Below are 27,638 nucleotides of genomic sequence, written 5' to 3'. Positions count from 1 at the left end.
TTCAAATTAACGAATAGGCAAACATTTACAGCATCTGGGCAGTGTTTTTCGTTGCTGCTCATGTTCTTTGTATATTCTCCATATGTTTGAATAATGAGACTGAGAGACTGAACATCGAAATTATGAATAATTACGTAACAGAAAGAATATCCCAATGCAATGTATCCCACACTCATTTCAAACCTCAAACATGACCGAAAACAAAATCTGTAATACATGTACAACTACAATCACACTTGACATATCGATGTTCTCATGTGATCTCTCATTATGTTAGCAAAGTCGGAGTTTAACTATTCTGTAAAATAATGTGATAATCCATTTTGATTTGGAAATAAAGTGAAACTAACCGAATTGAAAAAGAAAACGTGAAAAAGAGATGTTGAGATTGAAATGATAACACTGAACGTCGATGAATTTGCCATTCATCAACGTGAGAATTGCATAGAATTACAGGACTTGGTAATATGCTCACTGAATTTGAACGCTCGAAGGTCTAAGTTGTGTGCCTATAAATGAAATTGAAACTGGTATTCGGTGCGAATTTCACCGTCTATCCAGCTGGCGCGAAATTGAATGCCAACTTTGAGCCTTTAAATTGAATGAATTTCTCTCTAAAATGAATGAAATAAAATCTAAAAGAAATGACATGAAATGAAATTGAATACTCAAATAATGAAAATGAACCGTGAGAGTAGAGCAGTGACAAAAATCCCTTGAATTTGAACGCCTTGTCATTAATTCGAATGCAAATCTGATGAAATTGGGCGGGAAAACCTATATTATTACAGTTCATAGCTATAGTGGGCATGTATGTCATAGTATTCTAAGTGAATATTCAAGCGACGAGTAAACCTACTACCATTATTAATTCCAACAGGCTAATTTGAATTGAGAGGAAAGTTCGTTCAGTATGAGTTGATTTGATGAATTCAACACAGTTATATAGGCCTATAACGATAAACTCCTCCGTTCATGTTTCTGTGAAAACATAGATATGAAAAATATTAGTATATTGACGTCGTAGGTCTTATGCACTGCGTCGCCGCGCGGTTCTGGGAAACACTGCCTCCTACGGCGAATTCGTGTTCAGGCCTGGGGCTTCCGATCTGTCAACTCACGTGCTAACCTTTTTGAGCCGCTTTCATTTTCTACAGTCACCGTATGTCTTTCAAAGTAAACAAACTGACATCCTCAGCACAGATCGGGGCTGTCAAAATAATGCTCAGTGATGTGACCCTTACGTCATACTGTTTGAGAGAACTCTACAATCAATCGTTGTTGTTGTTGTTGTTGTTGTTGTCGTTGTTGTTGCTGTAAGGAAGAAATCCATTGCAATTTTTTTTTTAATTTCATAAGAAAAAGAGAGAGAGAGAAAAAAATCCCCTCAGAACGGTGCAAAAATGATCAAAGTCGGAAGTTATCAAATTCTGAAATATCAAAGCTTTTCGGAAAATACTACTTCTTGATCAGTCGTTAGGCCTACATTAATTTTTTTTTCTTCAAATCAGCAAGTTGACGATGTCACGCCATCACAACAATTTCTTTGTCATTTCATAATTGTACAGAAAATACACAAATCTCAATTCAGTTTTATTGGTACACAAGTTGCCTCTAAACCACTCGAAATGAATAAGAACACAATTTTAACGACGGCATACTTTGGTACAGGACTATGAATTATTTGTGTTAGCTAAAAATAACATTATTCCCCCAAATTTCATACAAAACATAGGCCCTATACATGAAAAAAAAATTAAGTGCAGTGCGGATCGACTCGCTCATTCTTTTTTTTTATTTGTATTTCTTTTTAAGTAGGCCCTATTCATAAGAACTGGTCAAGAAATGTTCTCAAAAAGAAAAAAAGAAGACTGTCGACAAATAAGCATTATTATAACTTAAAGATCCGACAGCCTACTTGAAAGAGAAGAAAAAACAAAATTGGTAAAACAAAAAAATGAAATTATTTATTTTCTTAAATCTCGGAATGTGCTGAAGAAATGAAGAGTTTGTTTGCAAAAACCGATAAGTCCATATTTGTCAAATCAGGAGATATTTGCGATTAAAGGTCAATAAAAATAAAGAGAATAATAAGAAAATTTCTGCTTCTTTTGACCATAACTTCAAAAATGTACCTTTATGTGTAGTGACCAATATATCATTTAAAATGTATCATTTTGTATTCTATGACAGATACCGTATTACTTCAAAATCTTCAAAAATGGACTTATCGGTTTTTGCAAACAAACTCTTCAAATGGAGATAAATCCTAATGTTCATAGTTAGCAGGCCTTACAATTGCTATCAATGATTTTCTTTAAATCTATAAGTTCTATTAGTTTCTAATTAAATGTTGTATTATTATGTTTTGCGTATGACTCAGCATCACAAAACCAACAAGAAGTTGCCAGACATGAATTTTTAGTTAGGGACAGATTCTTCAAAGAGCACTCCCTAAGCTTTAAAATGATATATTTCTCAATCGAAATCGATTCCCCTAACCTACGTAGATGGAAAGAATGCGCACACGCTGGAAAAGTGTAAACTGAGAAAAGAGCCTCTGAAGTACAGGGTCTATAAACAAGCGCTTTTCTTTACTAATCCGTGCTAGCTGTGCGATAAGGGACAAACACAGAGTGTAAACCACCGGAGCAACAACAATGGAGATATTATCAGATTAAGCTAAAATTGAGAATGCTCTAGTAACACATTTTCTTCATAAGTAATGCCAACTTTCAAAGCAGTAGTGTTATCCTTTCAAAAGTTATTGAACTTAAAATGAAGAGTGCAAACGATTTCAAGAAGTGAAAGTAGGCCTCTAAGAGAAATACCTGATCATTCTACTCGCCCCCTCCCCCTCCAAAAAAAAGGTTGTAGAAAAACTGTTGAAAACCCACTTTCCCATTCATGTTATGATCCCAAACTAAGAATAACGTAGGAGAAGGATAACTCTTTCAAAAAAAAAATGAAACACTTAAGATCGTCTCGGTTGACCCATTTTACTCATTTTTGAGTCCTCATCTAAAATCAAGGGGTTCGACTTTTTGTTGGTTTTGTGATGCACGGTCACATATTATGGCTGTTTGCTTACTTTTTATTTCTATAGGATGCCCATTTATAAATCAATGAAAATGTACTGCCAATAATATTATACTCACCCAAAACGCGAGGCTAAAGCTAAGATCGAAAATAGTGTAGGTCTATTATATTTCATTATTTCACTTGCAACACATCACTTGAATGACATGAATATTTTTACCGTGGCTACTCAATCATCATAATAGTCAACCATCAGTCATATATCTTTCCAGTACAAGTTTGCTAGGCATCAAAAGAGGGATCAAAAGTTAGATTCATTCATAGATTTGATCTAATTGTAATGTCTCACGATCACATACTGCTAAAAAAGGGTTTACAAATTACAGTTCACTGCGCTGCACTGACAGTGTTACGTACCCGTACACAAATCGAGAATTCAACTGAATCGGAGTATGAATCACCAAACATTCCCACAATACAATACGCGAGTTCTTCATCCGGGAACTTTTCTCATCTACGCATGCGCAGCAATCACACGGGCATTTATTGCAATCGTCCGAAAGACTGTCGAGAAGTCCGGACTTCCCTCCAAGTATTGTGGAACAACATCATCGTAAGTAATGGAAACATTTTTCTCGTAAATGTAGTCTTTAAAAGTGTAGTCAATAGAATGGCACCGAAGCCTTAGTCCTGTAGTTCATAACTGTAAGTTAATTGTTTCTAGAAGGGAAGATTTAGTCAAACCTTCAAACTACTAAGCCGAGTTATTGTTCGGATAACGGTGTGTTTTGGGCGGCTCGCCATTGACTTTACGTGTGTTGCGATTCGCCTGTTCCGTGTCATATCACACATCAGCAGAACATCACACGCTTGTATGGGGTAGGCCAATGTACGCGATACGTAGGCCTACGGTAGATTTCTATGGATGTCACGAGTCTATGGACTATCATTATCAATCAGTTACCTTGACGCACGAAAGTGACCAGAATTTACAGGTTTCCAAGGTTTGACTGGCAAGCTTTATTGTAAATCATCGACAATGGTGCAAACTTTTCCATCGTACTGTTGATGAAAAGTTCGTATAATCACGATAATGACAGGAACTGTGTTGTTATCTATTGACTTTGCATGGTAAACATTCGTGTGTGCCGCGTTCGTGTTCGCTGTCCGTTGATGTTGTAAATCAAAAGTTCTTCTAATCAATGGACAACGAGGCTTAAATAAAGACACCAGTCATATTCAGCAGTACAATGTACATTGCAGCAATGACTTGCCTTCGCCTAAAATGATGGCACACACACATATCAATAGGTATCATCCGTCAATAACCGTCGGCGTAAGTTGCACTCCAGCCGGCTGACCAGCCAGTGCCAGTGCAGTGGGAATGCTGATACTGCCCTTGGGCTTAAAAAAGTAAACCTAACGTACTGGGGGCTGTTTTTATAAAACTGTTTGTAAAGTAACAAACGACTTACGAGCGACTGGTGATCAGTTCTTGTGCTGAATTATGGAAATTCTGATACAGGTATAACACATCAGAACTGATCACCAGTCGCTCGTAAGCTGTTCGTAACTTTGCGAACAGCTTTATGAAACACCCCCCAGGATTAGACTCTAACATTAAAAGGTGTCTGTAGGTCTTGTACCCATTCCATACTTTTAGCTGTGGGTTTCATTTGTGTGTAATAAAGTGTACATTTATGTTTATTATGGTCATTTCTTTTGTCTTTTAAAGTTTTACAATGTCAGACCAGGTGAATGGTAGCTAACCATTAGATCTAGGGCCTATGTGATGACTGATGGATGAATCTGCCAAATATTTACAGATGGTAGTTAGTATCTTATAACCACTTCACTTTCTCCTCCTTGTCAACCTATGAATGTGATTTGTTTTATTTTTCTTGGAGTTCATTTATGTTAAGCTTGGTATAGATTTTAATGGCAAGCGAACGGTACATGGAATTTGCATCAGAAACCAGTAAAAAATGGATTTGTAGTCGATACATTTTTGCTGATGTCAAATTGCATTTCATTGGATTAATCTAAAGCAGAGGCTTCTTGTTGCCTACAGTCTTTAAAACACCTGGTAGAGTGGCGATTCATGGGTTTTTCCAATTCGCTTGCAACCCACCAGGATAGATGATATGAAAACTACAACTTTCAGTAGCAATGTTCCATGGTCAAGGTATACATTTGTACATTTATGTGGTAGGCATCGGTAACGGTTGACTCTGTTGAGATTGCTTCGCCTGCGTTATTGACAGGTATGTCATCCTGGTAGCTTTAGTGATGTACTCCAAGCCTCCTCTCTATGGCTAAAATAGCACAACATGATTTTGTAAACAGGTGACAATGTGTTTTTCTTCAAAGTCTGAAATTGTAAAAATGACATGTGGTGTCATAGGCTTGCACAGTGTGAAATTCTAATTCATCACACAGTTTTTTGGCATACCAGTGAGTTCACCATTGAGTATTATAATCATTTTTCATGATGTATACAACATATAGCAGTACCGTATCATTAAACTTTATTTTCAGTTCGGAATATTCAAGCATTGAGTGAAGTAATCTAGTCTAGAGTCATACTCAGTGTGAGATTTGCTCAAGAATACTTGTTGTCTATGAATCAATCGTCTCAGTAAGATGACATTTAATTTACCTTTCTCCATCCTAACATTTGCTCCGCTCTTTCTGATACACATTGTATTCTGTTTCCAGTTTTGACAGGAATTTATCCTGCGTCTAGAGAGTGCTCAGCAGTCAGTTTTCCCGATCACCATCTTTCTTCTCTTTACCCGTGCTACTGTCCCTCTGGGTGACCAGCCAAGCCACGCTCATCATGCTGAACATTGACGATCAAGCGGAAGTGAGTATGGTCGGCATGACAACAAGTATCTCCAGGGCTTGTTTTCTCTGGTGGCTCGTTTGGGCCATTAAAGGGATAGTATAGTATGTGGGGATGAGGATTGGCCTTTTAACTTTTTGTGAGATACCAAGAAATTATTCGTGAACACAGAATATACTTTTCCCAGAGGAATTCAAAGTATTCTGTATACGCCATATATTTAGCGAGATACTGTAGGTCTTAATCAAAACTATACACTACCTTTAAAATCTGTAAATCTGAAATGTTGGTGGTCCAAAGAAGAAATGTAGTGGGCTGATGTAAATTGAAACATAGCTGTCTATTTTGAATCTTTGTTATGTGTATTGAGGAGCCAATGTTACATTTTAGCTTCCACCATATTACAGTATGTAATGCTAATGGGTCGAATCCTCCCCTGGCTGATTAAACAGAAACAGCTTGTTTCAAAACTTGTGCACTATACAGAAATCTTTCTGGTGGCAAGACATTGACTCTTAGCCCTCTTTAATAGTACTGTATATTCATAATATGAAGAGTTTGTTCTCAAAAACTGATAAGTCCATATTTGCCAAATGGAGATATTTGCGATTAAAAGTTAAGAAAAATGAAGAGAATAATAAGAAAATTATTGCTTCTCTTGACCATAACTTCAAAAATGTACCTTTATAGGTAGTGACCAATATATCATTTAAAATGTATTATTTTGCACTTTATGACAGAGACCATACTTCAAAATCTTCAAAAATGGACTTATCGGTTTTTGCAAACAAACTCTTCATATGTTTCTTAGAGGTATTGGAATTGCAGAAAGCTGTAAGTTCTTTATTTATATTTTTGGTTGTTTCTTCCCCATTTCTCCCTCCAGTGCCCACTGTGTATGGAGCCACTGGAAATGGATGACATCAATTTCTTTCCATGCACATGTGGCTATCAGGTTTGTGACTGGCCAATCAAAATCATTGTTGCATGCATGACTTCTTAATAGGGCAGACCCTAAGCCAATCAGAATGGTTGTTTCAAAATTAGCAATTATTTGCAATTGATTGCAATTTCTTGCAACGGGGCCCAGATTAACCATTTGCAGACACGCCAGCTCTTGCTTTTTTTGTGCCATATTTCGTTTTTTTTTCTTTTTCTTTTTTTTTTTACACAAAAAAAAAAAAATTACTGCAACGTTGCTGGAAAGTACTGTTTTTTTCTATTAAGTTGTATCATTAAACATACTATTTCAGAAAAGGTAGAAATGCTGAGATTCTGTTTACAGGGTTAGGATACCTGCATTTGTAGAACAAAATCTGTTTGTCCCTTACAGTATTTCTGTGAGAGATGGCAGCTATTACAGTTGTAAACCAAACAGGCTTTACTTAACAAGACAGTGTTGATAGTCATCTACACTATGTTTGTAAGAGAATAGATATCACTAGAACATCTTGCAATCTCTTCTTTGAAATGCTGCTCGGTTTAAACCACAAATGTTTAATCTTGATAAGATATCTGCAATTTAATATTTCTTATTTTCTGGATTCATTGATGAGACTGTCAGCTTGTCAGTGTGTACTCTGAAGTGTTAATTTTGTATTTCACCCAGGGTGTACTTTCTGTAGTATGTACATATTGTAGTGTGGATACTCCAGTGTAGTCTGTGTGGGAGACTTACCATCAAATTATTTAGAAGTGTTAGGCCCTGTCTGTATAATCCTATGGATTTCTAGCTGACATAGGAAATGTTTGTTTCTTCTACTCTGTGCTTTTAGTGCTGATTAACACCTGAAAACAGTACATGCTTTGTTCAAAGACTCTGGCGCTAAAAGGATTAAAGCAGTCCAGTGTAATCTTACGACTTAGCATTTGATTAAAGGTCCTGTTTGCCTTTTGGAGAAGTGATTTAAAGGGGAAGGCTAGTAACTGATCAGTGGGAATCAGTGGAAATGCTGGGAGATGATTGTTCCAATCCTTATGGGATTCATTCAAGAGTTCATTGTATATCTATTGTTGTGTGAAAATGATTTGCTTCAGAATGGTCTCATATTCAAGTAATGTGCAGTTTAATGCTTCTAGGTTAGCGTCCCTGGTCAGTGACGGAGCATTAATCTGCACATTACTTGAATATGAGACCGTTCTGAAGCAAATCATTTTCACACAACAATAGATATACAATGAACTCTTGAATGAATCCCATAAGGATTGGAACAATCATCTCCCAGCATTTCCACTGATTCCCACTGATCAGTTACTAGCCTTCCCCTTTAAAAATGTTCAAGATATCACATTTGTATCACAAAACATCCTACCATATAAAATTCTCGCAATAAAGCCTAAAATATCAGGAGATATCACTGTTTTTCTCAGTAACCTGTAACTGTAGGCAGTTTAATCAAGTGCTTGCAAATTGAGTCGATTTGAATGAGTTTGGAAACATCAAAGCCCAAATTCATAAATCATAAACATAGGTTAAACCATATCCATGGTTTAAGTTTAGTCCATTGATTATTATAAGTGCAAAATAGGCACACCTTTCACCCAAGTGTTTCGGTGTGTATTACTATGTTTTACTGCACTCGCGATGTGTTGAACACATTCACGCAGATGATATAGGCAAAATCCACAAGCTATTAAAACTTGAACTACTTTTGTGAAGTCAGGCCCGAGAATCTATAGCTCCGTCTAAAAATCCACTTTCCCTCCGATCCTCCTGCAGATATGTCGCTTTTGCTGGCATAGAATCAGAACAGATGAGAACGGTTTGTGTCCAGCGTGCAGGAAGGCTTACCCAGAATGCCCTGCAGACTTCAAGCCTCTCTCAGAGGAACAGTGAGTCTATTTTGATAGCTCTTTATACTGTAGTCCCATACATACTTTTTCATGTATGTTGAACAGTGAGTCCATTGTAAGAGCTTTTACTGCAGTCCCATACATGCCTTTTCATGTCTGTTGTGCAGTGAGGCCATTGCAGTAGCTTTTACTGCAGTCCCATACTTTGTATGCCTTTTCACATTTGTTGTACAGAGAGTCCATTGTAACACTAACACTTAATGCTGTATTTTGTACTGTTTGTTTGTTTTCCTATTTTTTGCCCCCCCCCCCCCAAAAAAAAAAGGAAGAAAAGAAAAAGTATTAGCACACATGTGAATTGCATGAAAGGAAAATATACTTTTGTTTTTCCGCCAATAATATTTTGCAATGTATTTTACAAGGTTGGCATCCCAGTTGGAGGACATTTGTCAGAGTATCAAATAGCAGTGCCTTGGTAAATTCACAAGTAGATGCTATGACATTATGTATTTATGAGATTGTACCATCTATTATGATCATTTAACAGTGGACTCCACATTAGATCTGTGATATGAACACCACAAAGGTTCGTAAGATGTTCATGTATTTTATTTTAGAGTTTGTTTATTTAATAAATATTGTACTCGGATGGAAGAAAAGGGTAAAGAAAGAGCAATGGATTCTTTTTTTTCCTGTCCTATCAAGGTTGCATCGGATAAAGAATGAAAAGAGGCAGAAAGACATCCAGCGCAAACAGAAGATCACAGAAAACAGGAAACACTTAGCAAGTGTAAGGTGAGTTCAGTTACTGTGGGCAGTAAGAACACACCCTATTTAGACTGAGCAGTTAGAACACACCTTATCTGGACTGAGTAGTGAGAACACACCCTATCTAGACCAAGTAGTGAGAACACACCCTATCTAGACTGAGTAGTGAGAACACACCCTATTTTGACTGAGTAGTGAGAACACACCCTATCTAGACTGAGTAGTAGAACACACCCTATCTAGACTTAGTAGTGAGAACATACCTTATCTAGACTGAGTTGTGGATCATTCCCTGTGTAGACTGAGCAGTGAGAACACACCCTGTCTAGACTGAGTAGTGAGAACATGCCTTATGTATCTAGATTGAGTAGTAAAATCATTTCCTGTTGAGACTTGAGTAGTAATAACACACCCTATCTAGACTGCCAATAGTAAGAACTCACTCTGTCAAAACTGTGAGTAGTCAGAACACACCCTGAGATCTAGACAGGGGTTAATAAGAACAGACCCTGTCTAGACTGTAAGCAGTCTGTCTAGACATTAGTGGTTTTCTCATCAGTTTTATCACAACTATCAAAGGCCTCTAAATACTGCGACAAGAATGGTTTTTTTCTCCACATGCCATGTAGGGCAGATGGATCTCAAAATTTGACGTATCAATTAATTTGATGAAGAATACTGAATTGTGTGACAAGTGACTTTTTAATCCAATGGAGAACTGGGAATTCTATCAGAAGTCACTTTTAAATCTAATAGAGAACAAAGAATTCTGTCACAATTCCATGTAGGAGTTTCTGACAACTTTGCCCCCTCCTGACTGGCTGTAGATTGTGTTCTAAACAATTAGTAACACCGTATAATGTAGTAATTCAATCATATGGTTAATGATCTTGTCAACATTCAACACCTTATCTTTGGAATCAGCTCCCTGATGATATCAAAGAATGTTCATCACTAGATCAGTTCAACTCTTCATTGAAATTTCATTTGTTTGTCAAGTAATTTCCATTGTTATGTAAACTAATGATGTATTTGAAAGGTAATTATGCTTCTCTGTTTTTGTGTGTTCTTATACATGTATCTGTCTTTTCTCGTTTCTGTAAAGTGCCTACAGATTTGAAGTCCCACTGGTTCCTTTTTTCCGACATGTTTGTTAATTTACAGATCAGCAGTTGCGATCTTAACAAATTTAATTTGTAGAGGGAGACAAATTGAAGAAACTCTCACCTGATCCTTCACCCCTCTAAATTATATCTTTCTTTCATTTGACTTGAATGTTGTTTGTGCTGTACACAAATTTGTATTACTATTATTATAATTGTTATTATTATTGTTATTATTATTATTATTATTATTATTATTATAATTGTTATTATTATTATTATTATTATTTATTATTATTATTATTATTATTATTATTATTATTATTATTATTATTATTATTATTATTATTATTATCATCATTGTTATTATCATTGTTATTATCATTGTTATTATCATTATTAAATTTGGTTGCTCATTGATTGACTTGCTTTGTGTATTGTGTGACAGGGTGGTGCAGAAGAACCTGGTCTTTGTGGTTGGTCTCTCACAACGACTGGCTGACACAGAGGTAGGTAGTATTTGAGGACATTGGGAGATTATAAATCATTGGACTAGTGAGGGCGCTCTGTGCGTATTTGTGTCATAGCCATATATAAAGGGAGTCCGGACAACCCGGTTTTCAGCCTATGAGCTTTGAAGCCTGTGATTGGTCAAAAGTGGTGCAGTGATCTTTGCGCAGCCGTGTCTTAACCAAAGTGTGCTCATACGCAGTGCCCATTGTTCGCTAAGCCTTATTTGGTAGGTTTTCACTATAACGTCTGAGCGTACATGCTCTCCCTGTACCGTGTACTACGCTGGGCAACGACATGGAGTCCACTTTACGAGTTGGCCAGACTCTCTCTATATACAGCACTGATTTGTGTCCGTGCTATACAATATATAAAGATAGCCTGGGAAACTGCTGACAGTGGGTGCCATGTCGTTACTCATTATATTATGTGTTATAGGGTTAGCGTCTACGCTCAGACATCATAATCAAAGTAAGCTATAGCAGAGCTAAGTAAATGACCGGCACTGCGAATGCGCTCTCTTCGGAAACGACATGGCTGCACAAAGGTCACAATACCAGCTATTGACAAATTGCAAGCTTGAAAACTCTTAAGCCAAAAACCGATTTTGCCAGACTCTTTTGATATACTGTTAATTTTATTTTTTGTTTATATGATTTCATAGCCCCAGATCAGCCTTTAGTTTCAATTCTTTTCTTATGTTTTATCTTTGTCCTTTTTATTCCCCTTTTCAAGCACAAAGGTACTATTGTGAAAAATGATATGCACTAAATAAGAATATTGTGTATTATAAATATTACGATTGTTTTGCCTTTCAAAGAACCTATTTAATCATTCATGTCATCATTTGTTTTCTATCTCTTCCACAGATTCTGAAGAAGCAGGAATATTTTGGGAAATTTGGGAAGATCCTGAAGGTAGTCATCAACCAGAATACGTCATATGCAGGAAACCAGTCACATGTAAGTTGACCACATAGAGGTATTAATTTCTTTGATAAAGGGAATACTGCATCACAAATAAAAGTCCATTAACGAGTGTACTTTGCTCATATTTCGTTTTTATTACGAACTTCTGGTCAGGTTGCCTTTGCATTTATTATGTATTAACAAAAGCTGCATCACTTTAGTGATACCTCGCATTCATCCCCAATTTGTTTTCTAATCCTTGGGTAAATGTCAGGTTCGTGTAAGCTTCATACCATATTCTGAGCATTGAGGATTAAAGGGGTTTATGGGATGAGAACTGTCCCAGGGTTCTCTACAGCTCAGTCGGTAAGAGCAATAGTCTAGAAATCTGGAGGTCTCTGGTTGGTGTCCCTATGGAATCACATACTCTATGCTCACTTTTCATTTAAATGAGAGATGTTCTGAAAGTTCATTTCTATCATAAATCTGTAGCAGGTTCATGAGATGCGTAATTAAATGTCTTTAAAAGGGTGAAAAGAGTAGTCAAGTATGTAACATTCTCCTAATCTTTAATTGGATTTATCATGCTTAGCATGTGCAGTTTTGCTGTCATTTTTTTCTTTCAGTGCATTAGTATGCTTTCAGATCTGCAGAATATGGCTGCCATGAATATATTACATTGTAAATGAAATACAGCTGTATATCTATATGGGGGGGGGGGGGGGGGAGGTACTTCTAATACAATGCATGAATGATGTATGTTGTACACGACTGGTGTATGTGTGTATGTATTATATGCACAGACATATATTCACTCCATGACCTGTATGTTAACAGGGTCCCAGTGCAAGTGCGTATGTCACATACCAGAAGGCGGAGGATTCGTTACGAGCCATTCAAGCTGTCAACAATGTCCACGTGGATGGGAGGACGTTAAAAGCATCGCTAGGGACGACCAAGTATTGCAGTCATTTCTTGCGAAATTCACCGTGTCCAAAACTAGTGAGTTAGATGAAGCAGTAACGAAGAGTTGTGTTCTTTCAAGTTTGTTTGTTATTTTTATTAATTTTGATACAATATCTGCTCATTTATTACTAGTAATTTGTTGAAACATTAAAGGCTTGCTTAAGAGGACTACAAAAATAAGGGTGGAGATTAGGATTCGGTTTTTAACTTTTTGTGAGATACCAAGAAACCACTTATGAAATAGTACAGAGCATGCCATTCTGAGAGGAATTCAAAATTTATTTAACAAAAATTGATTTTTGGAATGGCTCAGAGATAGAACAAAGTAAAACAAAGCAATCATAATAATATGTGGGTCCCAACTTTTATCATGAATGCTGTGTTTTGGATATCTCAGCCAATTCCAAACCAATTTTCCTGATACTACAGATATCAAAGACCAGTAATTCACATTTCCCTTGCATGAGATAATGGGTATGATTAGGCTGACATGCGAAGTTTAATGGTAGGCAGAGCAGGGTGCTACATGACTTTATTTAAAGGGGATGGCTAGTAACTGACCAGTGGGAATCAGTGGGAATTCCGGGGGATGATTGTTCCAATCCTTGTGGGATTCATTTAATAGTACATTATATGTCTATTGTTGTGTGAAAATTATTTGCTTCAGAATGGTCTCATATTCAAGTAATGTGCATTTTCATGTTTCCAGGTTAGCAGTGACGGGGCGATCGTTAATGGGCTGTTAACGATTAGTTCTGTCCCCTATGATGTATATTTCATCTCATACATGGCGTACAAGAAATCTTCAACATCAAGTCCTTTTTTTACCCACCTTCCTCATGAACAGGACTGTATGTACCTACATGAGCTTGGTGATGAGGCGGCCAGCTTCACAAAGGAAGATATGCAGATGGGGTAAGATGATGTAGTGTTTAGTCTGTGCCACTTTTAATGGAGGAAAGTGTGCCATACATCAAATTGTACCTGTGGGACTGAACTACATTGACAAGATCAGTTTTAAGTTAGTCTCTGGTTTACATTGTTTTTTTTTTTCCTCTGAGCATCCCCGTCACGAAAATCTAAAGCTCCCTATTACCTCCGCCAAGGAAGGAGGAGGTGATGTTTTCATCGATGTGTACGAATTTGTTTGTTTATTTGTCTGTTTGCAAAATAATTCAAAAAGCTGTGAACGGATTTCAATGAAACTTGCAGGAAAGGTTGATAATGACACAAGGAACAGATTATTATTACGTTTTGGTAGTGATCCAAGAATTGTTATTAATTTTTGAAGGAATTTTGTTCTTTTGGCAGATAGGGTCAATGAACTTGAGAGTTCAAGCTGCACGTATTTGACGTTTCCCCATGCGCATTAAAGCGCATGCTCTGCTCAAGGCGCCGTCCAGCATGCAGGAACCTGTGTGACATAGACAAAAGGCTTCTATTGAGTGTATCCGGGCAATTACCCCCAGAGGGCAATTACCCTCTGGCAAAATACTGGTTATTGGTAAGGCTTGAGTAAAGATTAGGTTTAGGGTTAGGAGTTTGAGTTAGGGTTAGGATTAGGTTCAGGAATAGGATTAGGATTAGGGCCAGTGGAAGGGTCCGGGTAATTGCCCAGGGGGTAATTGCCCTAGACCCCTATAGAGAAATGTACACTACTTTGTAGCAATTTTTAGCATGGGTGTATGGGTAGAAATGAGCTGCTTGGTTTAGGTTTGCACTCTTCAAGTGCTTTTCTACTTATTATTAATAGTATGGAGACATGTGTTGTCATTGTTGTAAGAGTCTTGTCTGTCTGTCTGTCTGTCTGTCTAGGAAACACCAGGAGTACGAGGAGAAATTGTTGCATGACTTGCTGGGTGGTGGCAGCAGTCAGGCCCACAGTCCAGGGGCCGCCACTCACAACCACAACCACACCGCCACGGCTGCAACATCGGCCACCACAAACTCATCAAGTGCTGCGACGAATGCTGCAACGTCGGGTGCGGGCGGGACGACGGAGAAAATAAAGTCACACTCAAGGTAGGATGGTCTATGGGACGATGGGCAGCATGCCTGGTGCTGAACAACCATAGGAGAAATACAGATAGCCTTTATGGAGAGGTAGCCTCCTAGTGCAAAGTTTCTTCTAAGGCCCCCCCAAAAAAATTGTTGCATTGGCGTAACATGAGATTTTCAAATAGGGTCGGTCGGGCGGATTTTTTTTTTTTTTTTTTTTTTTTTTTTTGCTACCTGCATTTTACGTGTAAAACTCGTGCTCAGCTCAGTAAACAGTTACAACTGCTGTACCGAATGTGCTGTGTTCATCTATTCTACAAATCATTTATGAGGCCGATATTACTGGAATTATACCCCTTCACAGAATTTAAAGATGTTGAAATCCCTATCCTGAATGTTTTCACTTCATATTTTACTATTTTGACTTAGATAAGATAGATGCAAATTGACCCATATGTACGATCTTTTCATCGCACACGGCGATCTCGACAGTCCCACATATACAGATTCGTGTAAGTTCTCCACACAAGAAACCTATGGCAAAACTGTGCACAATACATCGCAGTCTGAATGCTACGTATACACTGACTAAATCTTGTTAGAGTACGTGTCTGTGTTGGAAACAGATGACGTACTGATCAAGGAAGGCTTATGCGAGGCGCTAGATCTCTCCCTCGTACATCCGATATCCCCAGAGCCGTTTCCACTTCCGGGTTTGTGCGATCGCGATCGCAATCAACAAGATATTTGATATCGATAGCAAAAAAAATAATAAAAAAACATGGGGTCGGCGGAATTTTTAGGGTCGGGCGGGTTACGCCAATGCAACAATTTTTTTTTTTTGGCCTAAGTCTGCTGCCTCCTGTTAGATGATACAGTACTCTCCACATAATCGGGTTGGCTCGAGCAGAGCGTTTCTTACCCGATAAAGCGGAGTACCCGATTAACAGAAGAACGCGTCTCATTCACAATTGACACACACAATGTGTTTGTACATGCATTGTACACTGCACCAAACACCTACACTGTATGCTTACGGTAACATGCGTGCTTCCACGGCACATTATACATACCTTACATTTGCTCAGTCACAAGCAATAATTTGCACTCTTTTTTTGGATAAATCATATGTCTTCAGAAAACTTTGTCTTTTGACTATAGACTACTATAGTCAAAATGATCGGTCTTCTCTGCAAATTAAGCAGAGAATGCGATTAGCCGTGTAAAATTGGACATTCATGATTTCTGAAGGGTTATATCTGTGATAAAATGTGGGTAGAAATTAGATAAGAAGAAAATTATTTACCCGTTTATGCGGAGAGGCAACCCGATTATCAGGTAATTTTAATGTGCATTGGAACTGTTTTTGACATTACTACCCAATTAAACGGAGAACCTGTTTAAGCGATACCCGATTACGCGGAGAATACTGTACTGTGTAATCATCTTACAGGAGGCAGTAGACTTAGAAGGAAGCTTGCATTAGGAGGCTACCTCTCCATAAAGATTGTTTCAACTGACTGATAAACTGCCCTTGAACAATGAAAATAAGCACCAATTAAAAGTGTTTTGGTAGTAGCCACAACAAAAAATTCACTGGCCCAGGGACAATGCGAGAGTGGTGCTGTCAAGATTTCATGAAAATCTGATTTTCCTCTCCAAAATCTAATGTTTTTAGGATACTCCGTCATTTTTTTTTTTTTATGTCAAGAGGTAATCATATCTACAAAAGTCTATACAAGCTACCAGGTCTTGGAGTCTTACAGTATTTGTATGAAAGCTGGCACTGTTTTTAGATCTTTTTCATTTCCTTTTCGCTCAGAACACAATGCAGATTACCCAAAGCAAATTATTACTGCATGGTTAATGCAGAAACTTTGGTAAAAAGAACAGCAAATACTTTGTAAGCGTACAGAAAATTCTGATAGCAAGGATTCTGTGGCTGCTCGAACAGACAGTGAGTTGAGTGACTGGTATGACAGGTGGCCACTATGACAGGTTTAGCTTTATATCAGAGATACCATATCTTCTATGGTGTGTGTGATTTGTTTACGGGCATTGGAAAAAAGGAAGAGTAAACGGAGAGGAAATTAAAGATTTTGTGCATTGCTTGATGTGATTGTAGAAGCCTGATGTAGCCATTTGACTGGTTATCTGAGTGGGTGGCCTCTTTTGGGGGTAGTCTAGTGACAAGGTCAGGCCACACTTGGCACACACATGCTGGTACGGCTGATACTCAGGACTGGAAATCGTGTCACTTCAAAGATATTTATATTCTGACATTGGCCTGATTAGAGATTTCCCCTTTTAAAGGAAAAGGTACCACCTTTGGGAATTATTAATCATGTACGAGTGTATAATAAAAGCAACAGATATATCAGAATTACAATGAAAAAAAATATGAATTACAAATAAGAATCCTGCTGGAATATGTGTGTCCATGATTTCTTTTGTCATGGTTACTACTAATACACTGATTAGTGCAGTGCTGACATACACTAATATAGAGGAATTTGTCAATCAGTTGCAATAAAAACAACTCGACACAAGAATTCCATGAATTTGAATAATTACACACTACCGACTACATGCTGTAAGGATTAGAACCAACACTTGCTGTCGGGCGGAAGCTCGGTGGTCTAGTGGATGAGACACCTGTCTGGTAATCGCGAGATTGTACAATGTACTGTAGGTTTGAAATCAGTATTCTTTTGTTATGGCTACTACTAAAAACTGATTAATTTCGTGCTAGATTTACATCATGATAGGGCAATTTGTCAATCAGTTGCAATAAAAATTACAATGATATTTGAATTTATTGGAGGAAATAAAGTCCATTTTCAAACAGAAATTGTAATTAATTTCTCTAGCTTAGCATTTTATGAAGACATGAGAATATCTGATCTCTTGACTGGCTTGTTGACAAACTTAGCATCACAGCTTTCTTCATTATGATTTTGAATATATGCTTAAAGTTTTATGATCTGGTTTTACTTACTGATTTTATTTTATGTTTGTTTATTTTATGTTTTTTTTTTTCTACCAAGCTTTCAATCCATAACAGTTTAGTTTTCATTTTAAGTAAATTCTAAGACCAAATGAAAATGTCTTCTGGGACTCACTGAGTGACTGCTATTATGTCTGGCGTTGTTTATTGACAGAAAAAAGCAGTCCTCCCCTCTTACGACACAGTCCAGCAATCGTGCTAGCCCCAACCCAGCGCCAGAAACGTGGCCGTCACTCAGTAAAACAAATGGAACGGTGGGAGGCGAGACAAAACCCCCGGAGGACACAACCACACAAAACAGGTAATATTTCATATTTCCCTAGAAAGCCTTTGCGGTTTGTGTTAGCTTTGGTTCTTCCTTTTTTAACTCAGCTCCACTTGGTCCAGAGGTTGTGATTTTGGTGGTCGATCAGAAATTTTCATCAATTATGGTAGCTCAGAAATAACTTTTATGTTTGGATTGTCATGATAGTCAATGCACAGATTTTTACCGGCTAAGTTAAATAGAAGAGAGTAAAACAAATTCTAACATATCATTGATTCAAGAGAAAGGTCAAAATTCAATTGAGAATGTATTTCGGTGTAAGTAAAGACAAAATGGGTACCTAACATTTCTCAACATTTTGTTCATTTACGATGTGATACGCCAGTATGATTGTGAGTTTTGGATTTTTTGAAAAAATCATAGTTAACCCTAACTAGGCCGGGGGGGGGGGGGGGGGGGGGGGGCCTCCGAGGCCCCCCCCTTGACGTTCCGCGCGATGTATCGCAATCGCAAAAAGCTATCGCCGCGACGTTTCATGACTTTTTTCTTTCGAGTCTCGCGCATCTTTTGACACCAAATTTGCGACGCCCGGGCGCGCGGTTACGAAGTTACGCATAAATATGTACATGCATGTCAGACCAAAAATTGCTCAAAAACGTGAATTCGTGTACAATTTCAATGCAAACTGTGCTTGCAGGCAAATTTCATAAAAGCATAATTATTTTGGTGTTTTATTGATTAAAATCAATGAATAACACATTTTCTTGTTTGGAGCGATGTCGCGAACAAATTTCATCGAAAAAACAATGAAAAACATAAAGTCGAAAAACAGAGAAATACATAAGAAATTCAACAAAACAATAAAATACCTAAGAATTTTTTCTGATATCACAATTTTTTTTCATTACATTTGCTAAGGACACTAAAAAGAATATTTACACAAAAAATGTGCCTGTTTTGAGCTTTATTTTGTGATTTATACCAAATAGTCTGATTTTATGCATCATTATGCATAAATTAGCATAATTTAGTGTAAATGATAATTTTTTGAAAAATTAACGTCATGTATTTTAGATTACATCATAGGCAATGTGTATGACAATTTTCGTCGCGATCGCGCGGTCGACGGCCGAGATCTGGAGGGAATTGAAATCGAGGCTATCATATGTGTACTATTACCCTAGCACATGACGACATTTTCGCGTGTTGTTACATTCGAGGTCCAATGGTGCTTCGCGAAATTAGCGAAAATTGAACCCTTGCGAAAATAACAGCTTGTACAGTACATGTGGAGTGTATACAGCATGGTCTATAGGGGTAAGTTCAGCGATCCTTGAACCTTGAGGTATTAATCCCTTTCAGCACCTCCTTGGAACTATCCTGTGATAACACACAATGCAAAGTTCTCTAGTCATTTGTTAGGACAGACACAGTCTAGTGCCTTCGACAGATTAAAAGCATGATGAAAGCATGTTTGAATGAAAATTGTTTTGGGTGTGTTTCTATTAAGTGATTGATATCATGTACACAATGTGCATTTAATTAATAATTTTGTCAAATTTGATATTTTAATCAAATAATTTAGATATCTAAGTTAGATGATTGATATACTCCACTGACTAGCACTGTAGTCTTGTGATTTCTCATCTCAGACTGTAATGATATGAATGTATTTTACCTGCGCCACGAAGAATGTGTGTATAAACCTTGGCTGCATGAATTTACTTGGTTTTCTTTTCGATCTGTGATTACTTTGTGCAGTCATACCACACAACACACACCGCCAACAGAGAACAACGAACAAAGAGATCCCCCACGTCAGCCGATACCCCCAGCGACGCACACCACAAATGGACCCGTGCCACATATAGCGGACACGGCACTCCATTCTCGCGGCAGTGCAGCGCCCCCTATTGACATCCCCCAGAGAAGAGTGTTAGGTAACGGCACAGCCTTGGCCACCACTCCCCAGGATTCGTCCCCACAGGTAGAGGCCATCTCTCTCTCTCTCTCTCAGCCTTGGTTATGAAAACATTTTGTCAGCTAAAAACAGGAAGGGCGCCACAGGTTCTTAGATTTTAACTTAAATAAAAGCGAAACGATCAATTTTTGTGAAATAAAAAGTTTATTTAATCAAATGTGAGTAGATTTATAAGAATTGTTCCTAATATAGGGTGAAAAAGCACTTTTGTGGTTTCAATTTCTAGCATTCTATTGCAGATGGATATCGTCGCTGGGGTGACAAGACCTTGTATCTGCAATTTTGGTGAAAATGAGTTTTTTTGATTAATAGTCAAATAATGGGTTAAGTGATTTCCTGTCCAAATCCCACCTGTCTTACTCCAAAAATGAAGCCACCATGACATGTCAAAGGAAAGGCTTTCCCATTCACTATAGTGCTTTGGCCGCCATGTTTTCTGGCTCTGCTGAACATTTGACATTTTGTAGATACGAGGTCTTGTCGCCCCAGCGATGATATAACTTAGAATTGACACCATAATATAGAGGTGATCAAGCTGTACAACGTGATACCAATAACTTGATACCCCTGAAAATTGTGATAAAGTCCTTTGGGTTCTCAGCTGACAATTTGTTGTATCTGCCTAAAGATGATTCAATGGGTTATTCAATCTGAGTCAGGTGCATTGCTATGTCAGTGCATAAATCGACTTGTGTATTGCTATACATACTTGGAGTCCCTTAGTAGTTGTTGAAATAGTCATTCGCATGAGGAATTGCACCCAAACCAACCAGGTCTATTCTATGGCGATTTCATGATCTTTTTACCCACAATTCAGATATCTTTACTGTTTGTGTCTGTTACCTGTATTCTTGTACTGTTCAGCTCTATTCAGTGGACGGAATATGATTCGCAACCATTAATGCCTGTAGACGTGTTATTCAAATTTGGACTTTACAGGTCAGCCATCTGACCAATCATTCATGTAATTGGCCAAAAGTGATTGTTGAAGTCTAAACATGCCAAAATTAGCCATATGCACCGCATGATATACACAGAGTGTATGGGGTGTAATTCTGTTGGCATGGTAGGAATTAATGCAAGGTTTGTGTCTGTCCTGACTTCCCATCAACAGGTGCAATCTCTCCCAGACCTTCTTCCTCCCCCGGTGACCGACACCAGGCAACCAGCAGCTCCGCCCCCTCTCGGGGCCCCGCCCAACCTGCCCCCTCCAAGGCAACCGTTTTCCGGCGACCTAGCGAATCTGTTTGGTGGGAACGGGTTCTTCCCACCCCCGAGCCTTGCCAGACATGTGCCGTCTGTACCAGTGGGAATGCAGCCACGCAGTGGTGGGTAGATTTCCTCTTCATTTATCCATGGACCTACTACACACATGGACTAGTTGTAAGGAAGGTCTTTTTTGATCCCATCATCACCACCGCCACCTGATTATGGGCATCTTAATTAGTATATTCAGGTGCTTGGATAATGACGATTGTGCAATTGTGCATCGACACTGACAAAAGAACCATTTCTCCCTCATTGCGGTCTTATTTTGCTTAGGTGCCTTTTTAGACTCAACTGATTTTGAATAAACAGCAATGAAAGGGAGCAGCAAACCCGAAAGCACAAAGGTTTTCCTATCCCAAAATTGAACATTACTGAAGTGGACACTTGTGGACAAGCGTGTAACATGGCTAAATGATAGGAAATATGTGTCATATACGGTTACTGTCCATGTCTACCCTGGAACAATGTGCGAAAATTGGGAAAAATCATATTACAAATCAAAACTAACCTGCCAAAATAATTGCTTTCTTGTGTAAAGTACGCACATTTCGAAAATGAATTTACTTGAGCGATAATTTCCCAATGTACGCTACAACTGCACACGCATTTTTCTTGATCTAAGAAAGTAATTACGTAAGTTCTTCGCATGTAGTATATCGATGTTCTATTGTGTATGTGCTCTATCAGAGTGGAATAACCATATGACATTGATAGCCTTTAATCCAGACTTAGACTGTATATAATCACTGCTTTGTATATTTTTTGTATATGCTGTATATCAGAGTGGAGTGACCATGTGACATTAATAGCTTTTTATCCAGACTTAGTCCGTATGTCGATGTTCTATTGTGTGTGTGATGTATCAGAGTAGAATATCCATGTGACATTAATGGCCTTTACTCCAGACTTAGACTGTATATAATCACTGTTTTGATATGTTGTGTATATCAGAGTGGAGTGAAGGAGGTGGATGGACCATGGCCCAGGAGCTCCTACCAGTGGAGAGCCAGACAGACTGGCAGGCAGCTTTCGGCTTTGCTTCTGAGGCCAAGGACAAGCACAATGATGATGATCTTGGTACGTATACCTAAAAAAATATCCAATTTTCAGTATCGCCAGTGTGGAGATACTTAACGACAAGCACAATGATGATGATCTTGGTACGTAGACCTCAACAAATATCCAATTCTTAGTATCGCCAGTGCAAAGAAACTTCTGAAAAGCTCTGTCACAGATGCATTGTGGATTCCATGGTGCCATTGTCGCTTCCGGTTGTCTCGCGTGCGTCTCAGTTCCCATACGATTCAATGGAGACTTATGTCTGCTTTTACATTGTTACTCCATTTTTCTTGGCGATAATTCAGCCTAAAAGAGTTGAATGTTTCTAAATCTTACTGATTTGCGGTCACTAGAGTCATGGTTTACTATTGCAAGGCTTCAATGTGCTGGTCACATGATGGGAAGCGAAGAAATCTTCAACAAAAAAATACCCCTCAATAAAGACAGAACATGACCTGAGTGCATAAGCAGTCAAAACTGGGGCAAGTTTATCCCCTGAGCTGTCCCATAATGCATCTAAAATGCTGCTCTGAGCATGGCACCTAGGTATTAGCGATACCAAGAATTCACATAACTTAACCCATTGAGGATGGACTGATTTCACTGCAACACACATTTCCCGTAGACACCTGCCCGAGTATACTCGGGACTATACTCGGGACTCGTCCTCATCGGGTTAACATTTTTCTTAGGTGACTCATTCATACCACTAGTAACTTTAACTCTTCAACATTACAATCCATAAATTTTAGATTTTAGGTTGCCCGAGTTAGCCACTAAAAGATAACCAAAATGAAAGTGGTGGCCCGACATCTATTTTTAGTGGCCCCGAGCAACCAGTCAACTTCTCAAGTTGAGCCGTGATACGCAGTGTATACATGTTTCAACCGCAACCAGTTGTTTTTCTCGGCTCTTCTACTTTTGCTTGATCATGTAACTTTGCTATGTTATACTGCGCTTTTATCGCAGGCGAATTTTTGGAACCTCCTGGCAGAGATTTGCAAGCCCACGTGGAAAAGCGATCCCTTGTCTGTTTATACTGCTTAGGCTGCGCCTGACAGGTTGCATTTTCATGGAAACCGAGTTTCCCTCCACTCCAATAGGCAGCGTGGGCTTTTGAATTTCTTACATAACGGCAGAGCGATTGACTGCAAAAGTTGTACAGGTTGTGCTGTGTTTACTGGTGATGGGCAGTCGAATATTATTTTATCACACAATTTTCGGTTGAGAATATATGAGAGCCCATTCCGGCATGCACTTCACAACAATTTGTTTGTAGCCATATCGTGTCTCAAGGGCACTTTTTCTGCATGGAAAAAAATCTTCAATTTCATTGTATATCATCATGGTTTTGTACTGATTTTCATCAGTGCGAACAGCCGTTTTAGTTCGGCAGTTGAGTTTCTGTGACCCATTGTCACGCTCCAGGACCATTTAATGTAATGTATGTAACGTGTTTTCCCTGTGGTCACTCTGTCCTGCAGGCTTTGACCCTTGGAAGGAGTCCAGTCAGGGTCTGGCTGACCTCTTGGAGAAGGAGCTTCAGCTGACCCCACCCACAGCCCTTACCCCGCCCACCAAGCTCACACAGCCACCGCCCGGTTTTGGAATGCCCAATCACTGTCTGCCATTTAGCTCCGCCCCTAGGCTCGTCAGACCAGGTACGTACAGACCGTTCCTGTTTTCGGACCAGCTGACCATCAAGACAAATTGACCACCAACCTCCAGACAACCAGATCCCATCCCATTGTCAAGTACTGTAAAAGTGGAAATTCTCGCGGTGTTCAAATTTCCGCGCATTTCGCGCAACCAGAAACTGGCGCGAAAATAAAAGCGCGTGGATATTTTTGCTTGCCATATGTGCCTGTGCGTGATGTCTTGATTGCGCGGAATTAAAAACACGCGAAACTCTTCCGACCCGGCCAAGCGCGAAAAATTAGTCACGCGAAAATATCCACTTTTACAGTATTTGTTAACCACCTCACTTTATGTATATAGTTGGGACTAAGGACTCTCCTAACAACAGAATATTCACGTCCATGAATATGTCATCTTCACCTGTCTTTTATTATTGTTTTTTGCTTGATGAAACCGAACAATATTCAAGTTCAAGTTGATTTATTTCATTTCCAACATACAAATCATTAGGAATACAATAAAATGTTTGTATATGTGACCCGCTACAACAAAAAGGTCCTAAAGTCGCGCACGGTCGAAGCTGTGAAAATCGAGTTTGAAGTCAGAGCATCAAAATTGGTCAAAACTTACGATTTTTTGATTTTGACATATTATTGGAGTCTGACATGTCTTCTATCATCTGTCGAAATTTTGAAGCAAAATGATGAAAGGAAAGACCAAAAAATAGCGTTTTTCTGGGCCATGTTTTTTGGCGTTTCAATGAAGCAGAAACTGGTTTGAAAATTTGGATTGAGCGCCACAGATAGGCTCCGCCCCTAACAACGACCGGAGTGATCTCATTGGTCAGTTTGCTGCTTGCCGCTAACCGAAGCGTGAAGCTCGCACACTGCCAACTCGACTGGAGCGTGCGGGCGGGGTGCGCTATGCCCAGCCGCTTCTCCTGGCATCCTGGTCACTGATTGGTCGGTGAGGAGACCGCCGACGCTGTGCTTGAATGAGCATTTCCGGGGTTGCTAGGATTTACCTTCTATTGTCCGTAGGTGAAAACTAACTTGCATGTCCCTTGATCGCGATTGCGTCGCAAGGAAAACTTTCAGGGCGCTTTTTTTGAAACAGTGATTTCCCAGACGTCTCGACATGCTCTCTTTTAAACATCGATATCTCCGCAGCCGATTATTTTTATAACATGAGTTATATATCAATTTAAAGCAGAAAGATTAGGGAATTTTGTCATGCAATTTTCAAATAATCAACCTCGCCCGACTTTAGGATCATTTTGTTGTAGCGGGTCACATATACAGTTATCAGGAAATCAGTGCAACAATGCAATGAACATAATAACATGTAGTAGAGACACAGGTAAACTATCAACAGAGATACAAATAAATGTATTTTCAATATTCATATATCATGTAATATTCAACCTCCCTTCATAGAATAACAGTTGCGAAAGAATAAGTTTTGATTTATTGGCAAGCCGAATGTGAAATGGGACTATTTTTAATATGTCATAGAGCTGAAGCATAGAGTCTGAAACAGGCCTCTGACTGTGACTACTGATAATACTCCTGCACTCAAAATGTATTCAAGCAACTGAGCCATGGAGTGTAGGTTGTAGATAATGAGAAGAAATTCCTTATGTAATGAAAACCCCAGTCATGCAGTCCTCTCTGTAAATATCAAATTTGTAATTAAAAGCTTGTGGCAATTGTCCTTTTGAAAAGTATTTGTCAGTTAAGTCAGGATTTAAAGCAAAATTACCGCAGGGCCCCATTTCATATGAAAGTTAATATGATAGCAACTCTCGCTGGAATGATAATTGTCATGGTAACAACAAGAATCCAGCTTCCTGATTGGCTGTTGCCATGGGAAGTTGCCATTTCAGCAAGAGTTTTTATTCTATTGACATCTTTTATGAAATGGGATCATGGAGTCACCTGACTTCTGTCGCACCTCAGTTGATGTTTCTTCTCTATTTGCTTATGGTGGTTAAACCTCTTCTTGCATACTTGCAAAATTCAGTGTTCAAAATGTCAAATTTTAAGTGAAGAGTTTGTATTAAAGTGATATATTCTGTCAATTGTTAAAGATTTTTCCTCATTTCTTCCAGATGCCAGTGGCAGTAAAATTCTTCCCTGGATGCAGAGCCAGGCTCCGCCCCGGGGCCCGCCCACGTCAGAAGCCCCACCCACTCAGCCCCTCCCACGCCATCCTACAGCCAATCATGTACCGAGGTTTCATCCAGTGTCAGGCCACTCTCCCCAAGCAACACATCCCATGGTAGGGTGGAATTTACCTTTACAGAAAGCTATTCAGTCTGTTCTTACAAGTATTGCTTTAATAAAATATGGAAAGTTTATGTTTACAATAACTTTCCTCAGGTTTTAAGAAACTAGACAAAAAACCTGTAATACTGATTTAACAAACTATCAGTAGGGGAAAAAGAATAGTTCAGTCGATTAACCCTAACTAGGCCGGGGGGGGGGGGGGGGGGGGCTCAAAGGCCCCCCCCCCCCTCGACGTTCCGCGCGATGTATCGCAATCGCAAGAAGCTATCACTGCGACGTTTCATGACTTTTTTCTTTCGAGTCTCCCGCATCTTTTGACACCAAATTTGCGACGCCGGGGCGCGCGGTTCCGAAGTTACGCATAAATATGTACATGCATGTCAGACCAAAAATTGCTCAAAAACGTTAATTCGTGTACAATTTCAATGCAAACTGTGCTTACAGGCAAATTTCATAAAAGCATGATTATTTTGGTGTTTTATTGATTAAAATCCATGAATAACATATTTTCTTGTTCGGAGCGATGTCGCGGACGAATTTCATCGAAAAAACAATGAAAAACATAAAGTCGAAAAAACAAAGAAATACATAAGAAATTCCAAAAAACAATGAAATACTTAAGAATTTTTTCTGATATCACAATTTTTTTCATTACATTTGCTTTAAAGGACACTAAAAAGAATATTTACACAAAAAATGTGCCTGTTTTGAGCTTTATTTTGTGATTTATACCAAATAGTCTGATTTTACGCATCATCATGCATAAATTAGCATAATTTAGCATAAATGATGATTTTTTGAAAAAATAACTTCATGGTGTTTTAGATTACATCATAGGCAATGTGTGTGCCAATTTTCATTGCGATCGCGCGGTCGACGACCGAGATCTGGAGGGGGGCCTGGGAGGCCCCCCCTACCCAAATAGCCCGGCCTAGTTAGGGTTAACTATGAGTGCTTTTAGGGAGAGTGAGAATTGATAGTGGGAGCAGTTTCTAGTGAAACTTTACTGACTCAATTCTTGACTAACTGTAGTGTCTACACTATGTGCTGTAAAACCAGAAGCATTCGCGGAAGGAAGCATTTGTGGCAAGAAACTTTTGCCAATTGAAGGTGTCCGCCTTTCTCTTTCCAAAGTGGCTCTTGCATTGAATGCATTGTGTAGACAAAACTTTTGCTTACATTTTACTTCCATTGCAAAATT

General features: G+C 38.7%; 1 protein-coding gene across 3 annotated transcripts in view; it reads left to right on the top strand.

Moving 5' to 3' along the window:
• Positions 1–3,595: 3,595 nt before the first annotated feature.
• The window catches only part of LOC139720307 (CCR4-NOT transcription complex subunit 4-like), a 37,306-nt gene continuing 13,263 nt past the window's right edge, over positions 3,596–27,638 (top strand). For all 3 annotated transcript variants that reach the window (XM_071631679.1, XM_071631686.1, XM_071631673.1), the window contains exons 1-16: positions 3,596–3,652; positions 5,758–5,905; positions 6,771–6,839; positions 8,604–8,716; positions 9,383–9,472; positions 10,997–11,057; positions 11,928–12,020; positions 12,804–12,968; positions 13,780–13,847; positions 14,748–14,954; positions 18,092–18,238; positions 19,964–20,189; positions 21,298–21,511; positions 22,404–22,529; positions 23,996–24,172; positions 26,260–26,429. In XM_071631679.1, the coding sequence (XP_071487780.1) occupies positions 5,879–5,905; positions 6,771–6,839; positions 8,604–8,716; positions 9,383–9,472; positions 10,997–11,057; positions 11,928–12,020; positions 12,804–12,968; positions 13,780–13,847; positions 14,748–14,954; positions 18,092–18,238; positions 19,964–20,189; positions 21,298–21,511; positions 22,404–22,529; positions 23,996–24,172; positions 26,260–26,429 (1,953 nt within the window). In that variant the 5' untranslated portion in view covers positions 3,596–3,652; positions 5,758–5,878. The remainder of the gene's footprint in view (positions 3,653–5,757; positions 5,906–6,770; positions 6,840–8,603; positions 8,717–9,382; positions 9,473–10,996; positions 11,058–11,927; positions 12,021–12,803; positions 12,969–13,779; positions 13,848–14,747; positions 14,955–18,091; positions 18,239–19,963; positions 20,190–21,297; positions 21,512–22,403; positions 22,530–23,995; positions 24,173–26,259; positions 26,430–27,638) is intronic.

Source organism: Diadema antillarum, unplaced genomic scaffold, assembly GCF_040938485.1.
Source record: "Diadema antillarum isolate AM-2024a unplaced genomic scaffold, OU_Dant_1.0 scf00000010, whole genome shotgun sequence".
Classification (NCBI taxonomy): domain Eukaryota; kingdom Metazoa; phylum Echinodermata; class Echinoidea; order Diadematoida; family Diadematidae; genus Diadema; species Diadema antillarum.
Note: the sequence above shows the minus strand (reverse complement) of the source record. Positions and strands in the feature narration are given on the sequence as shown.